Here is a 17,377-nt window from a genome sequence, read left to right as displayed (position 1 = left end):
GAACCTGGAACCGGTTACAGTTATAAAAGTTAGTTACAAAAAAAGTGTAAAAAAAAAAAATATATATATAAAATAAAAAAAAATAGTTGTCGTTTTATTGTTCTCTCTCTCTATTCTCTCTCTCTATTGTTCTGCTCTTTTTTTACTGTATTCTATTCTGCAGTGTTTTATTGTTATTGTTATTGTTATTGTTATTATGTTTTATCATGTTTGTTTTTCAGGTATGTAATTATTTATACTTTATTGTTTACTGTGCTTTATTGTTAACCATTTTTTTGTCTTCAGGTACGCCATTCACAACTTTGAGTGGTTATACCAGAATGATGCCTGCAGGTTTAGGTATCATCTTGGTATCATTCTTTTCAGCCAGCGGTCGGCTTTCATGTAAAAGCAATCCTAGCGGCTAATTAGCCTCTAGACTGCCTTTACAAGCCGTGGGAGGGAATGCCCCCCCCCCCCACCGTCTTCCGTGTTTTTCTCTGGCTCTCCTGTCTCAACAGGGAACCTGAGAATGCAGCCGGTGATTCAGCCAGCTGACCATAGAGCTGATCAGAGACAAGAGTGGCTCCAAACATCTCTATGGCCTAAGAAACCGGAAGCTACGAGCATTTTATGACTTAGATTTCGCCGGATGTAAATAGCGCCATTGGGAAATTGGGGAAGCATTTTATCACACCGATCTTGGTGTGGTCAGATGCTTTGAGGGCAGAGGAGAGATCTAGGGTCTAATAGACCCCAATTTTTTCAAAAAAGAGTACCTGTCACTACCTATTGCTATCATAGGGGATATTTACATTCCCCGAGATAACAATAAAAATGATTTAAAAAAAAAAAAAATGAAAGGAACAGTTTAAAAATAAGATAAAAAAGCAAAAAAATAATAAAGAAAAAAAAAAAAAAAGCACCCCTGTCGCCCCCTGCTCTTGCGCTAAGGCGAACGCAAGCGGCGGTCTGTCGTCAAACGTAAACAGCAATTGCACCATGCATGTGAGGTATCGCCGCGAAGGTCAGATCGAGGGCAGTAATTTTTGCAGTAGACCTCCTCTGTAGATCTAAAGTGGTAACCTGTAAAGGCTTTTAAAGGCTTTTAAAAATGTATTTATTTTGTTGCCACTGCACGTTTGTGCGCAATTGTAAAGCATGTCATGTTTGGTATCCATGTACTCGGTCTAAGATCATCTTTTTTATTTCATCAAACATTTGGGCAATATAGTGTGTTTTAGTGCATTAAAATTTAAAAAAGTGTGTTTTTTCCCCAAAAAATGCGTTTGAAAAATCGCTGCGCAAATACTGTGTGAAAAAAAAAAATGAAACACCCACCATTTTAATCTGTAGGGCATTTGCTTTAAAAAAATATATAATGTTTGGGGGTTCAAAGTAATTTTCTTGCAAAAAAAAAAAAACTTTTTCATGTAAAAAATAAGTGTCAGAAAGGGCTTTGTCTTCAAGTGGTTAGAAGAGTGGGTGATGTGTGACATAAGCTTCTAAATGTTGTGCATAAAATGCCAGGACAGTTCAAAACCCCCCCAAATGACCCCATTTTGGAAAGTAGACACCCCAAGCTATTTGCTGAGAGGCATGTCGAGTCCATGGAATATTTTATATTGCGACACAAGTTGCGGGAAAGAGACAAATTTTTTTTTTTTTTTTTTTTTTTTTGCACAAAGTTGTCACTAAATGATATATTGCTCAAACATGCCATGGGAATATGTGAAATTACACCCCAAAATACATTCTGCTGCTTCTCCTGAGTACGGGGATACCACATGTGTGAGATTTTTGGGAGCCTAGCCGTGTACGGGACCCCGAAAACCAAGCACCGCCTTCAGGCTTTCTAAGGGGCGTGAATTTTTGATTTCACTCTTCACTGCCTATCACAGTTTCGGAGGCCATGGAATGCCCAGGTGGCACAAAACCCCCCCAAATGACCCCATTTTGGAAAGTAGACACCCCAAGCTATTTGCTGAGAGGTATAGTGAGTATTTTGCAGACCTCACTTTTTGTCACAAAGTTTTGAAATTTGAAAAAAGAAAAAAAAAAAAAGTTTTTTCTTGTCTTTCTTCATTTTCAAAAACAAATGAGAGCTGCAAAATACTCACCATGCCTCTCAGCAAATAGCTTGGGGTGTCTACTTTCCAAAATGGGGTCATTTGGGGGGGGTTTGTGCCACCTGGGCATTCCATGGCCTCCGAAACGGTGTTAGGCAGTGAAGAGTAAAATCAAAAATTCACGCCCTTAAAAACGCTGAAGGCGGTGATTGGTTTTCGGGGCCCCGTACGCGGCTAGGCTCCCAAAAAGTCCCACACATGTGGTATCCCCGTACTCAGGAGAAGCAGCTAAATGTATTTTGGGGTGCAATTCCACATAGGCCCATGGCCTGTGTGAGCAATATATCATTTAGTGACAACTTTGTGCAAAAAAAAAAAAAAAAAAAAAAAAAGTGTCACTTTCCCGCAACTTGTGTCAAAATATAAAATATTCCATGGACTCAATATGCCTCTCAGCAAATAGCTTGGGGTGTCTACTTTCCAAAATGGGGTCATTTGGGGGGGGGTTGTGCCACCTGGGCATTCCATGGCCTCCGAAACTGTGATAGGCAGTGAAGAGTGAAATCAACAAGTTACACCCTTAGAAATCCTGAAGGCGGTGATTGGTTTTCGGGGTCCCATACGCGGCTAGGCTCCCAAAAAGTCCCACACATGTGGTATCCCCGTACTCAGGAGAAGTAGCTGAATATATTTTGGGGTGCAATTCCACATAGGCCCATGGCCTGTGTGAGCAATATATCATTTAGTGACAACTTTTTGTAAATATTTTTTTTTTTTTTTTTTTTTGTCATTATTCAATCACTTGGGACAAAAAAAATAAATATTCAATGGGTTCAACATGCCTATCAGCAATTTCCTTGGGGTGTCTACTTTCCAAAATGGGGTCATTTGGGGGGGTTTTGTACTGCCCTGCCATTTTAGCACCTCAAGAAATGACATAGGCAGTCATAAACTAAAAGCTGTGTAAATTCCAGAAAATGTACCCTAGTTTGTAGACGCTATAACTTTTGCGCAAACCAATAAATATACGCTTATTGACATTTTTTTTACCAAAGACATGTGGCCGAATACATTTTGGCCTAAATGTATGACTAAAATTGAGTTTATTGGATTTTTTTTATAACAAAAAGTAGAAAATATCATTTTTTTTCAAAATTTTCGGTCTTTTTCCGTTTATAGCGCAAAAAATAAAAACTGCAGAAGTGATCAAATACCATCAAAAGAAAGCTCTATTTGTGGGAAGAAAAGGACGCAAATTTCGTTTGGGTACAGCATTGCATAACCGCGCAATTAGCAGTTAAAGCGACGCAGTGCCAAATTGGAAAAAGACCTCTGGTCCTTAGGCAGCATAATGGTCCGGGGCTCAAGTGGTTAAATAAAGGATTAAAATTCGCTCCCCCCAAGCGACTAAGCAAATTTTCTACATTCATAGATGTGCACAAATTTGTGCGCAAATTGAATGTACAAAGATACATTGCGTCCAATCCAGTTAGGCCTTCAAACCCAACTATTAACTCACACACTGTTCACTCCGGCCTAGCCAACCCTTCCTTATTCAACCCCCCAGTACCTATGGCCCCTTCCATCAGAGTGTTTCGTGATCTAGTGCTAGATGATTTGGAAGGACTACCAAAGAAGAAATTCTACACTGATCCTAATATCAAAATCGGATTAAAATCACTCTGTGAGCGCAGGGACCTTGTTATCCGTCCAGCCGACAAGGGTGGAGGGATTGTTGTGCTCGATAGAGAGGATTATCACACTGAGATGACAAGAATTCTCAGTGATACTGAAACCTACCTACCTCTCAGAACAAATCCTACCACAGACTTTAAAAGAACTTTGGTGGATTTGATCGATACAGGTTCACAGTTGGGCATCTTGGACAGAAAGGAGAGATCCTTCCTAATCCCCGTCACTCCACGCATCCCTATAATATATTACTTGCCCAAGGTACATAAAAATGCCACCCGACCTCCTGGCCGCCCGATCATCAGCGGGATTAACTCCGTAACATCGCGTATAGGGAAATATATTGATCACTGCTTGCAGCCTATAGTTAGAAATATACCGTCCTTTTTGAAGGACACAAGGGATACTATCACGAAGCTGCAACAGATTACTTACAGTAATGATCTCATATTAGTCACAGCTAATGTGACGTCTTTATACACCAACATCCCCCACGACCTTGGCTTAGGAGCCGTCGAACAGTTCCTGTCAAGAGATAAGATCATTTCTAGGACTCAAAAAAGGTTCATTATGGACCTCTTACGTTTTGCCACGAAGTCTAATTACTTCTGGTACGACAATCAGTACTATCTGCAGATCAAGGGCGTGGCTATGGGGGCGAAATTTGCCCCCAGCCTGGCCAATATTTTTATGGCCAAATGGGAGGAGGATGTCGTCAGAGCCCTGAACCCTTCCCAATTGGTCTTTTGGGCTCGATATATTGACGACATCCTCCTCCTATGGAGAGGCTCCTTGGATTCACTAAACAACTTCATGCTCCATCTCAATGAGAATAACATTGGAATTCATCTATCATATGAAGCCAGTACTTCCTCAATACATTTCTTGGACCTTGAAATTACAGCTGTCGACGGCCATTTAGAAACGAAAACGTTCTTTAAAGTCACCGATCGCAATGGGTATATCCCAACCGACAGCTGTCACCATGCAGCCTGGCTGAAATCAGTCCCCCGCAGTCAGCTAATGAGAATTAGACGTAACTGTTCTCGTCTAACAGACTATTACGCACAGGCTGAGACCATCAAACTTAGATTCCAAGAGAAAGGGTATGATGAAGCACAGATTGAACAGGAAATCCAAAAAGTAGCCCGCATCGATCGACTATCCTTGTTGGATGAGCGCCCCCGAAGACCCCCTGAAAACAAACATAGATGGGCGTTTCTCACCAACTATTCCATCCAACATAAACAAATAAAGGATATTATCACAAGACACTGGAAAATACTAAGAAATGATCGCATACTGGGCCCTTTACTCCCCGAACGTGCAGGAGTTATTTATAAAGGTGCGCCATCATTAGGGGGGCAGATCGCTCCAGGAGTGATAGAACCTCCGAAAGCCCCTTCTTTCTTCCATGACCTAAAAGGCTTCTACCCTTGCCGAAAATGCTCCGTATGCAAACTGAATACTTGTAAAGCACGAAAGAACGAAACATTTTCTTCATCTACGACTGGGAAGGAATATAGAATGAAAAGTTTTGCCACTTGTACCACAAAATTTATTGTATATCTCATCACCTGTCCTTGCGGAAAACAATATATTGGTCGCACAAAACGTAATTTTGCTATAAGAGTGAACGAACATATCACAGCTATAAAAAAGGGACGCACAAACCACAGTGTACCAAAACACTACCTACATCATCATGATCAAAATCCATCCGGAACAAAGTTTCAAATTATAGATAGATTCACACCACATTGGAGGGGGGAACCAAAGGTGTCTCCAAACTTGAGACCTTTTGGATACATCTCATTAAATGCTATGTACCCCATGGGCTCAATGTAGACTGGGATATCAATGCTTTTATCAATCAGTCATAAGCATTGTCAACCCCTCTCAAAGATTGTTGTGATAGTAAACATTTTCTCCCCCTTGGAGATTTCCTTGTCTCTTTTCTGTCTAACCACCTCTCTCATCCCTTTCCCCCTGCTTTACCTTTGGTGAAACCTCTGAAGTCTATCATAACATTCTCTATTTTGAGTAAGTTGGGTGAATGGAATTCCCCTCCCTACCTTTTGGGTAATTTTTTATATATTTTTATATATTTTTTACAATTTTTCGATTTATTCCTCTTGGTGGACCTTTGAAAGTTTGTCATAGCACTTTCCATTTGGGTGAGTGGGATGAATAGAATTCCCCTTCCCTCACTCTGAGTACCTTTGGATGACCTATTCCTTACACCTAATTAGTCACTAAGATCTTCCTCTAAACAACTGGACACATTGGTAGGACCCCCTTAGATGTCCCCCAAACTCTCTGCTTCTCACTGTTCTCTTCTTCATATTATATTATAGCTTTTCCTTTTTTTTCCTATATACAAGTAGGCGGGATAGACCCTGGCTGAGATATAGTTCTTAAAAATCTCCCCTGGTTACCCTATCCCGTTTTGGCCCTATGTAATAGCCTTTTTTCAGTATATCTGGCATATTAATGCCTGATTAATAATTTCATATGCACCTTGATTCTGTTCATACAGACAGGCACACCCTGATCCATTTTACATACTTCGAATCTTATAGAGATATCACCACTATATACAGGTCCTAAAATTGTACGGACTTGGACAGATATACCAGAGGAGGAAGGAGAGAGAAAGAGAGAAGAGGAAAGGAAAGGGGAAAAGGAAAAAATTTTTTGTTTTTTTCTCTCTTTTTCTCTTTTTTGGGTTATTGTGCTACATATAGATGTTTGTATGATATATTTTCGATATATGTTACTTATGAATTTTTTTTATGAATTTTTGCCCGATATGCCCGAGGGTTTATGCACTCAGGAAGATCCACCCCTAATAAGCATAATAATTGGGAGATGTTTACGATTTGCCTAGCATATATCCGGCGATATGACTTCCGGTTTTTCGATTGGGCCGTCTTCGTTCTAAAACTCCTCCCCTACTTCTGGCCGTCACTGTGTTTGCGCTCCATACCTCGATCTTACAAGCCTCGGCTCCCTATTATTTATGACACGCAGACCCTGAACGGTCTGACGTCACTCCGCATCGAACGGATCACGTGATCGCGGCGTGACCAACGTGTCACATGGGCTGACGCTGTACTAGAGATTGGAGGATGCAAGTGAGGTCTGGCTTTGACCATCCAAAAGGAATACAATTGGCCACTCTAACTACACATGATCTTTTGGCCAGTGCTAGCGCCGCCCAACCCGGAAGTCATGCCCGGTTTCGCTGCCAATCGGGTTTTCTGCATTGTTTGCCCCTACATATATAAGCGCAGTAGATGGGGGGCAATTCCATACCCCAGCAGAAGTCTTTGAAGACGAAACGCGTCGGGTTTCTGTGGATTTTACCCTCACCATCACCTACTGCGCAAATTTTTAATCTTGGGACTCTTTACAATATTTTGAGCCTAGTTTTTACCGCCCCACTTTTTTTGTATCTTATTGCAAAAAGCTTATTTTAATAAACGTCGTCACGTTTAAGAAAGATTTACACTATGTGGAGGTTTTTTTCTTTTTTTCTTGTTTCACCTACAAAAATGGTGCTGGCTGCTGAGAAATAGGTTGCCTTTACCTGAAGATTTTGGTTGACCCCGGCTTCCAGCTGCACCCTGCCAAGGACGCACCATTAGATGACATCTGGGAAAATTTATCGAGCCAGAGGCGTGCCTTCCGGTGACACCAGGGAAATCCTATCCAGGAACGACATACGGCTTTACAGCCCCACACCGCTCGACGGTACAAAGCTCGTTTGACTCACCGCCAAGGGCCTGTGAGTCCACCTGATCTGGTAAGGGCACTATATACCTGTTCCTTTTGGGCCAAAGTCACCACTCTAAGGGAAGAACCTACCTCTGAACAGGGATACGTTCAACAGTCCCTGTTTACCACAGCCTATTGAACTTTTTATACCTAGATTGACATCTAGTAATCCCATATCTAAGATGGTGGACTTTAAATATGTTTGCATCTATGTACTTACCACTTTGATGGACTTTTGATTATATATTCACTTATTTTAGCCCCCCTCTCCTTTGGGAGGCATAGTACTTGGTTTACATCATTGTATTAGCTTTAACAATACTTTTTCCTTTAGCTTCCTTCTTCTGTTTGATTAGAACCTGGAGTTGAACCTCCAGGTACCAGTCTGATAGGTGTTCCCTATCTGTCAGGATACGGAACATCTACCTTCTAATATCTTCACTTACTTAGCATACAGATACAGACATATCTTTGCACGTATTTCCTATTAATGTTGAACTCACCTATGGGGAAGTACGGGTGGGGAAGGTGATATCTCCCTCACTCCAACTCCTCCCTTTTTCCTTTCTTCTTTTTTATACACACCTGATAAGGTTAACACTACCTCTTATGAGGCATCATCACTAGCGCCACACTTTATATATAATATTTTTTCAAAATGGAAAGAGTATGGCACAACTGCAAACCTAGCAAGACGTGGCTGTCCACCTAAACTGACAGGGCAAAGAGAGCATTAATCAGAGAAGCAGCCAAGAGGCCCTTGGTAACTCTGGAGGAGCTGCAGAGATCCACAGCTCAGGTGGGAGAATCTGTCCACAAGACTATTAGTCGTGCACTGCACAAATCTGGCCTTTATGGAAAAGGAAGAGTGGCATTAAGAAAGCCATTGTTGAAAGAAAGCCATAAGATGTAGACATGTGCACACTGAAATATTTTGTTTCGGAATTTCGTTTTCGTCCGAAAAATAAATTTATTTAGTTACTCCTGAAATTAGTTTTTATTTATTTTGTTTTGTTAAAAAAATAATTAAGTTCGAATCTGTCATTGAAGGCTTATGATATCTGTCGAATGTTCTAAGAAGATTTGACGGAGCAGCTAAACTGTACGACGCCGCAATCGTACATTTCTGGTCGAATGTTCCGCCTACAAGCTATAGTAGAATTGTAATGTTGTATGACACTAGTAATAATTATATTTATTAATTATTATTACTAGTCAACCAACATTAGAATTCTTCTATAGCCTATAGGTGGAGTATTTGACCATAAATGTCTGCTCACGGCGACTGCTTCGTCGAATCTTCATGTCGAATCTTTTCTCTCTATGTCGAATAATCTTGGACTAATAGAGTTAGGTTAGGCACATTTGACCTTTTTTGCTATTGTCTTTATAATGTCGAATCTTTTCTCTCTATGTAGAATAATCTTGGACTAATAGAGCTAAGGTTAGGCACATTCGACCACAGGTTCGATGGACACAGATCGCTATTGTCAGCATCATGTTGAATCTTCTATCTATATCAAGCTGTTGTCACAACAAAAACAAAACTAAAGCATTTGTTTATGTCGGATATTTCGGTTTTCGGATTCTGCACGTTCGTTATCGTTTGTTAAAACGATAACGAAAATACCCGAAATTCGGACGAAAATGCATTCAGACGAAAACGAATGCACATGTCTAATAAGAAGTCCCGTTTGCAGTTTGCGAGAAGCTATGAGGGGGGACACAGTGAACATGTGGAAGAAGGTGCTTTAGTCAGATGAGACCAAAATTTAACTTTTTGTCCTAAAAGCAAAACGCTATGTGTGGCGGAAAACTAACACTGCACATCACCCTGAACACACCATCCCCACTGTGAAACATGAAAGTCTACAAAAGTTTTGAGACTGGGGCGGAGGTTCACCTTCCAGCAGGACAAGGGCCCTAAATATACAGCCAGAGCTAAAATGGAATGGTTTAGATCAAAGCATATTCATGTGTTAAAATGGCCCAGTCAAAGTCCAGACCTAAATCCATCTGAGAATCTGTGGCAAGACTTGAAAATTGCTGTTTACAGATGTTCTCCATCCAATCTGACAGAGCTTGAACTATTTTGCTAAGAAGAATGGGCAAAAATGTCACTCTCTAGATGTGCAAAACTGGTAGAGACATACCCAAAAATACCTGCAGCTGTAATTGCAGTAAAAGGTGGTTCTACAAAGTATTGAGTCAGGGGGGATGAATACAAAGGCACGCCACACTTTTCAGTTATTTATTTGTACAAAATTTTGAAAACCATTTATCATTTTCCTTCCACTTCACAATTATGTGCCACTTTGTATTAGTCTATCAAATAAAATCCCAATAAAATAAATTTACTTTTTTGGTTGTTACATGACAAAATATGGAAAATTTCAAGGGGTATGAATAGTTTTTCAAGGCACTGTGCCTGCCTGTTAGCAATCTTCTTTAGAATGTACAATGAGCTGCACATGAATGTGTACATTCTTAGCATGCTTTGGTGCTTGGTGCCGGAACTAATGATGCATATTTGTTAGTCATCATTCCTCCACTAACTACGCAATATGGCAAAGACCCTGCACCTGGAGGAAGTCAGGGAAAAGATGTTGCCACCAGCAAGGGAGCTCATGCATGACACATTGCTAAAATAGAGGTGAGTATTGTTAAACTTTAGTTCCATATTAATCCCTTTGCTAAGCCTCACATCTTGTCATTACACTGTCAAAATTAGAGCCTCCATTGACCACCGAGACTGAATGACGGGGTGGGACAATATTAGAATTCGGAGAGGGCAGGACCTATTCTCAACTTTGAGAGAACTTAGGGCTCTTGGACTTCATTATACTTTGGTGGACCTGAGACGATCACTTAAATACCACTTACTTTTTTAAGGTTGGATTTATCTGAAGCTTTGAGTAGTTTTGAGAGAAGAGTTTTACTTCTACTGAATTCTGACTGCAGAAACATTAGGAACTTAAAAAGGTAATGAGGGCAAAGTGGGTTTACAAGCCTTATTCATGTCATGTGATATGTACGTATTGCTTACTTCAGCCTTCTTGCCTTCTCATCTGCAGCATTCTCCTTTCGTAGCCTCATTCTTTCTCTTGGGGTCATTTTCTGGACCTCCGAAAGCTCACGGAGAGTTTGAAGATGGAACTTTCTCTGACTATAAAAGAAACATAAATCCAGTGCGCAGAGCTTGTAATCTTTACCACATTCACAAGAGAACAGTCCTCGGCAGGAAACTTACAGACGTCACTTCTTCACATCATTCTACAATATTAAAGTCTATTTCCCAGCTTAGTTTGAACATTATGTCAGCTTAACGGACTCAAAGCACCGAGCATTAATAATGACACTGCAGGTGAACCATGAATAATAAGTATAATTTGCTTAAATAACTTTCATTTCACCGTAATCTGTTTAAGTCTTACTTTGAAAAATTACATTGGGTAAAAATAATTATGGAAAAATCAATGTAAATCAAAGAAATGACAGACCATAGAATGAAACACAGGTTACTCAAAAAAGCCTCAAAAGGTCATTATTGTAAAATGCCTATTAGGTAAAAATAATGCATATGATGCATTCATGGGAAGTGCACACTCTTTTTACATCAACATACAAAATGTTTGTTTTTCTTACAGGCACAGTTTTCTTATTAAATCTTAGCTAGTGGCAGCAGGAGTCTAGAATGCAATACTTATGGGTAATTAGACATGTTAGTTATAAAGGTAGAGACATAGAGGGTTATTTACTAAAGGCAAATCCAACAAGTGCAAACTACAAATGCAAAGTGCACTTGAAATTGCACTGAAAGTACACTTGTAAGGGCAATTGCTGTAGATCAGAGGGGGACATGCAAGGAAAATAAAAAACAGCATTTTAGCTTGCACGTGATTGGATAATAAAATCAGCAGAGCTTCCCTCATTTCAGATCTACCCCTCAGATTTAAAGCGACTGCACTTCCAAGTGCACTTGCAGTGCAATTTCAAGTGCACTTTGCACTTGCAGTTTGCACGTGTAGTGCAAAGTGGATTTGCCTTTAGTAAATAACCCCCAAAGTCTGTTAAAACGATCTATAAAACAAGCAATTTATAGGATTGGGTCTCCAAAAGCGATTATACATTTTTTGTTTAATCTGTTTTGGTAATATAATTTTTTGGATGGTTATCAGTTTGTGATTTTATGTGCTACATATTCAATCTCCTAGCAGGATTTTTGTCAATAATGGTTATGTAGGGAAATATACACTATATTACCAAAAGTACTGGAACGCCTGCCTTTACATGCACATGAACTTTAATAATATCCCAGTCTTAGTCCGTATGGTTCAATATTGAGCTGGCCCACCCTTTGCAGCTATAACAGCTTCAACTCTTCTGGGAAGGCCGTCCACAAGATTTAGGAGTGTGTCTATTGGAATGTTTGACTATTCTTCCAGAAGCGCATTTGTGAGGTCAGGCACCAGGCCCGGACTGGGACAAAAAATAGGCCAGGGCAATTTAGACTGAGCAGCCAATTTTCCAGCAACCGCCATTCGTGAGGGCGGTTGGTGACGGGATAATCACAGAGTCAGTCCTCCGCACTGTAATGTAATGGGGGCACTGTGATATAAAGGGGACTGCACTGTAAATGAAACTATAATGATTACAGCCTCCCTTTATAGTTCAGTTACCTTTTTCATCACAGTGCCCCTACCAATCACAGCCCCCCATTACAGTGCCCCTTGTAGTCATGCCCCCTCATTTTTCTCCATAATCACAGTGGCCCCTTTTACTCTCTGCCTTCCCTGCACAGTCCTACCTTTGGCAGGGCAGAGGCAGGATTCAGCCTGTGTGTCCTCTACCGTCTCCCCCACTCTTCCAATGATGTCATCTTATAAGCAGTGTAGGGGGCGAGAGTAGTTGTAGATCAGGATCATATTAACAAACGGGTGATTATCTGCTTGTGGGTATGAAAAGACTCCCGCTTTATTGACCTGTATTACCATGGATTAGGTCCTTCTGCACCCAGGCTTTGTTCTCTTCTTTTTTCACCTATAATATTTTAGGTTTTCCCATTTTCCAGTTTTCTTTTTTATCCTTTCCAGTTTATTACTCTTCGTGTTCTTTCATTTTTATCCTTTATTATTATTTTTTATTTCTCCTTTTTTTCCTTTTCTTTTTATTATTATTTATATTTATTTTTATGTTTTATTATTTTTATATTTATTATCATTTTTTCACACTTTATCTATTTATTTATTTTTTATTACTTAGGTAATTTTCTTTACTTGTTTTTTAAAGTTTATTTTCATACATTTTTCTCAGTTGCACCTTATCCTCTTAATTTGTCTCCTTTTCCCACACATTTCTTCCTTTTTTCCTATTCTCATTTCTCTATCGTCTTTATCCTTTTTTATTTTTCACTCGTCTTTTTCTCTTATTTTCCTCTCCTTTGTCTCCTTTTTCTGTTTCTTTTTTCCTTGTTTTTCTCTTTCTCTTTCTATATCCCCCCTTTTTTTCTATCTGTTCTTCTTCCTTCCTCCCCCTCTTCTTCCCCCTTTCTTATCTCCTTTTTGCCGCTATTCATCTTTATCTATTTACACTTTCCTGTGTCCTCCATTATTCCTTTTCCATTTACCTGTTTTCCTTCTGTGTCTCCTTTCCTTGTCTCCCGATCTGATGGCTTCACTTCTCTCTATGCACTTACACTTCTTACGTTTAGTGTCTTCTTCACTCCTGTTGTTTTTTTGAATGGACGTAATCTGCCTGGGTGGGCGGGGTCTCCAGACATCATACGTTTCCACGACATCAGAGGCCCCAGCCCTGGCAGCGTCCCCGTTGCCTAGCTATCATCGGCAGCAGTGCGCGTGCATGGACAGCAATCACTGTTTTGATTGGATCCGACCTACTGCCTAGCAACCACAGATCCCTGCACTCGCGCTGTTCAGTGTCTACAGCTCCTCCCGCCCCTGCTCTGCTGATAGATGGCATTTTCGGCAGGGCAGGAGAGCCTGGATAGGAGACACAGGCACAGCCACACAGCGGGAGGTGAGCGGTGACCACGGTCTGTGTTAACCCTCTCCAGGCCGTGGTCACCGCTTACCTCCCGCTGTGTGGCCCGGTCATCAACAGGTATTAGACTGAGGCCCCGAGGTTGATCCCGGCGGCCCCGGCCCACCGGGCATATGCCCGGTGTGCCCTATGGCCAGTCTGGGCCTGTCAGACATTGATGTGGACAAGAAGGCCTGGCTCGCAGTCTCCACTCGAATTCATCCCAATGGTGTTCTATCGGATTGAGGTCAGGAGTCCTTGCAGGTCAGTCAAGTTCCTCCACCTCAAACTCACTTATCAATGTCTTGTTTGTGGATGGCCGCTTCCTGTTACAACGCCTTGTTTGTGGACTGGTGCACAGTCATGTTGGAGCAGGAAGCGGTCATCCCCAAACTGTTCCCACAAAGTTGGGAGCATGAAATTGTCCAAAATGTTTTGGTTTGCTGATGCTTTAAGAGTACCCATCACTGGAACAAAGGGGCCAAGCCCAACCCCACACCATAATCCCCCTCAACCAAATTATTTGGACAAGTGCACAAAGCAAGGTCCATAAAGATATGGATGAGCAAGTTTGGGGTGGAGGAACTTGACTGGCCTGCACAAAGTCCTGACCTCAACCTGATCATTCCCATTTATGAACAGGAGCCTTTTACAAGCAGCTGCTCACAACAAGAAATTGGTATGTATAATCATACCGCAGCACAGGATTTTGGTACACGAGAACAAGGACCATTAAAGGTGTTATTTAGTTAGTTATATGTATAGAAATGGTAATTCATGTTGACTATGTGGTATTACTATAATAATGATGGCTGAGAGTTGAGAATATTTGAGAAATATTTGTTATGTTGGCTTGGTGACAATGGTAGCTATACCTCCTGTGAATGCTGTCTCTGGCATAACTTTGGCCTTGATTGTGTTCATTTGCTATTTGAATTTGAATGTAGTTGTGTCATTTCTGTTGAATAAACTTTTTCCATTTTATAGTTACTATGTGAAAAACTGTGTAGAGAACAGAAATCTATTTTTAAGATGTTGTCATAGAGGCTTATTGATGTATAAAAACGGTGTGCCTAGCTATTACTTTAAACAGTTAAAATGTACATTTTACTGTACTAAGCAGAATTTAGCCTGTGCTTCTCACAGGGTCCACTGAGTAAATTGTCTGGATTTGAGGAACAAGGGCCAAAAGAAGGGTATAAACCATATGCTAATGAGCAACGTAATATTATTTCAAATACTACTTCATGAAGGTAATGTCTGATATACAGAAACACCCAGCTGTGTAAAATGATAAAAAAAATTAAATAATAAGAGGCTCTTATATTTAATTTATTACTTACACCGCATTTCTAATTTGGTCAGCTTCTTTCTGACAGATAATGGTTTTGTCATCTTCATCTATAGATCCATAAAGCTTCCACTGTACTTTCTAAAAAAAAAAAACAGCAACATTACATAAATATGATCCACCAACATGAGGTATACAACATAGAATGGCTAACAATTAATAGAGGTTATTAAGAAAGTATACTCTTAAAACATCTTTAACCAATATTTTGGTTTAGTGTGAGGTCAGGGGGAAAGAGTCTTTACCAGTGGTGGCCTGTGGTATATTTTTTTTTGGGGGGGGGCTGGGGGCGGCAACACCTGCAGTGCTCTGCACCCACCCTTTTTTGAAGCCTATTAGAGCATAATCACGTGCTACACAAAAAAAATTGCAATCCATGCATCCGGCGCCCGCATGCATGGATAGGGGGATGGCCCTGCATTACAGGCCGCCACTAGTACCCTAAAGCAGGCTTGCCCACTATTTAGTAGTTTGAAGGAAAGCAAAGCACACAGATAAACCGGACTGCAGGAAAGAGACCTATAGTAGTAATGATGTCTCTACCCTCTTCTCTCCCTTTTCATTGCTCAGTTTGCCCAAGAAATCGTTTCATGACTTGTTAAATCACTATGCATCAAAGCAGAGCTAATCTCTCATCTTCATGACAAACTATTGATCAATTGCTAGTCACCTTCAAAGTCCATATTCTGTTCTTTAGTGAACTGCATTTAAAATGCACCTACTGCCAAGAACTACAACCTTTCTCGGGTTTTAATGCTGTTCTGTGTCTAAAAATAATACATTTTTGTACTTACTGTAAAATATTTTTGAAGTATTGAGAGACTTGAAAATTTTGTAATTCTTTGACAATTGGGTTATAATGTCACCTACATGTGTCTGGCAAAAAAAAAATGAAGCCAGTCCCTGTATAACACTGCTTGCAACCATTGTTTTTTGAGCTAAGCAGTACTTAAGGCCAGTGACAGATGGCTGGAAAATATGTCCATCAAAAAACTACAGAAAATACAAAAATCCTACTTTCTTTATCATCCATTGAGGAACACAGAATTAAGAATTTTTTAGACAATTCCAAAGTCCAAAAACAGTCCAACTCATGGGCAAGGACCACTGAAATATCCAACAAATATGGATATCCAAAAGATTGTCTAGAAGTAGTGCCTAGCAAACATGAAAATTGCCATCACCCAGGGGAAGGGCATAGAGGATCAACCTAGTGCTTCAGACCAAGGCATGTAATCACCAGGAAAAGGAAACTTCTACCTGCAGGACAAAAAACTATGCACAATAAAGGAAAACAACAAGCTAAATGAACAAGAGAAAAAAACTTGGACAAACAGCTAAGGTGGTCAATAGGAATGAGGTTCAGGTTGAGGCTGAACATGAGTTTGAAACTAGCTTGTGCATAGTTCAGCGAACAGGCAAATAAACTAGGCCAGATTTGGCCAAGACCTCCTGTATCACTACAACCTCTGAATGACAAATTCCCTTAAAAAAGCCACCAGTTTATATCACTGAGCAAATATGGTGGAGGGCAGAAATCTGGGCACCCCCTTTTTCTAAAGGAGGGCTTTTAGATTCTGATAAGACCCCCCTTTCCCCTGCAGACCTTTACATCCCCGAAGACTTTTACATCCTTTTTCAGAATCAGACATAGGGATGAGGCCCTTGTCCACATCATCATGGGGAATCCTTGCAAGGTATCCTCAAAATGATGAGGGTATGTGCCCTGATATGGTTCAGGATTGGGGGCTGCATGTTTGCTGCCCCCCCCCCTTTTCTGGCATGCCAAGTGTCATCCCTAGATAAAAATCTGGTACAGACTTTGAAGGGAACCCGTGTTGAGTTTTTTTTTTTTTTTTAAAGGGGTAGTACACATTATTTATAAAAATGTGTGTTCTCTGCCTTTAAGAAAAAAAATGACAGAGGATCCCCTTCAAAGTCCACACCACACATTTATTTAGGCATGTAGCCTGGAAAATACTAGGAAAAAGAGGCACTGCCATGGGTAGGGTCTAGAAGAGTTGAAGAACCAATCCTTACAGGGTAAAAGAGCAGAAGGAATTAACCCCTTTCAATCTTGCAGGCTACAAGATCCCCCAGGATGGGGATAGGGCTGAAGAGGTTCAAGTTCTGTGAGATGATTAACCACTTATGATGGAAAAGTACTCTTTTGTGGAGAGGAGTACAAGAGTGAATGAGATAGCATAACTACAGGTAAGAATTAGAGATCCCATAGTGTGGTAAACCCACACAAACCTGAGAAAATGCACAATGGGGTGCAGTAATACCTGAAATAGCAGCCTACATTCAAAGGTCTAGAGTAGAAGCTACAAGAAGAAGCCTGAACATCCAAACTCCAAATAAGTAAACAACCAAGGGACCCATCAGAAACAACAAATGGTGCCCACACTTTCAAAAATGGGGGTGTACCTTCAAGCAGAAAGTTGAACAAGAGATAGAGGACATT

The 17,377-nt window shown here is 40.6% G+C and overlaps 1 protein-coding gene across 2 annotated transcripts in view; it reads right to left on the bottom strand.

Moving 5' to 3' along the window:
* NEK11 (NIMA related kinase 11) overlaps nucleotides 1-17,377 on the bottom strand; it is a 505,456-nt gene that overhangs the window by 190,596 nt on the left and 297,483 nt on the right. For both annotated transcript variants that reach the window (XM_073630337.1, XM_073630339.1), the window contains exons 9-10: nucleotides 14,903-14,991; nucleotides 10,567-10,686 (exon numbers count right to left, since the gene is read on the bottom strand). In XM_073630337.1, coding sequence (XP_073486438.1) covers nucleotides 10,567-10,686; nucleotides 14,903-14,991 — 209 coding nt within the window. The remainder of the gene's footprint in view (nucleotides 1-10,566; nucleotides 10,687-14,902; nucleotides 14,992-17,377) is intronic.

This window comes from Aquarana catesbeiana, linkage group LG05 (assembly GCF_042186555.1).
Source record: "Aquarana catesbeiana isolate 2022-GZ linkage group LG05, ASM4218655v1, whole genome shotgun sequence".
Taxonomy (NCBI): domain Eukaryota; kingdom Metazoa; phylum Chordata; class Amphibia; order Anura; family Ranidae; genus Aquarana; species Aquarana catesbeiana.
Note: the sequence above shows the minus strand (reverse complement) of the source record. Positions and strands in the feature narration are given on the sequence as shown.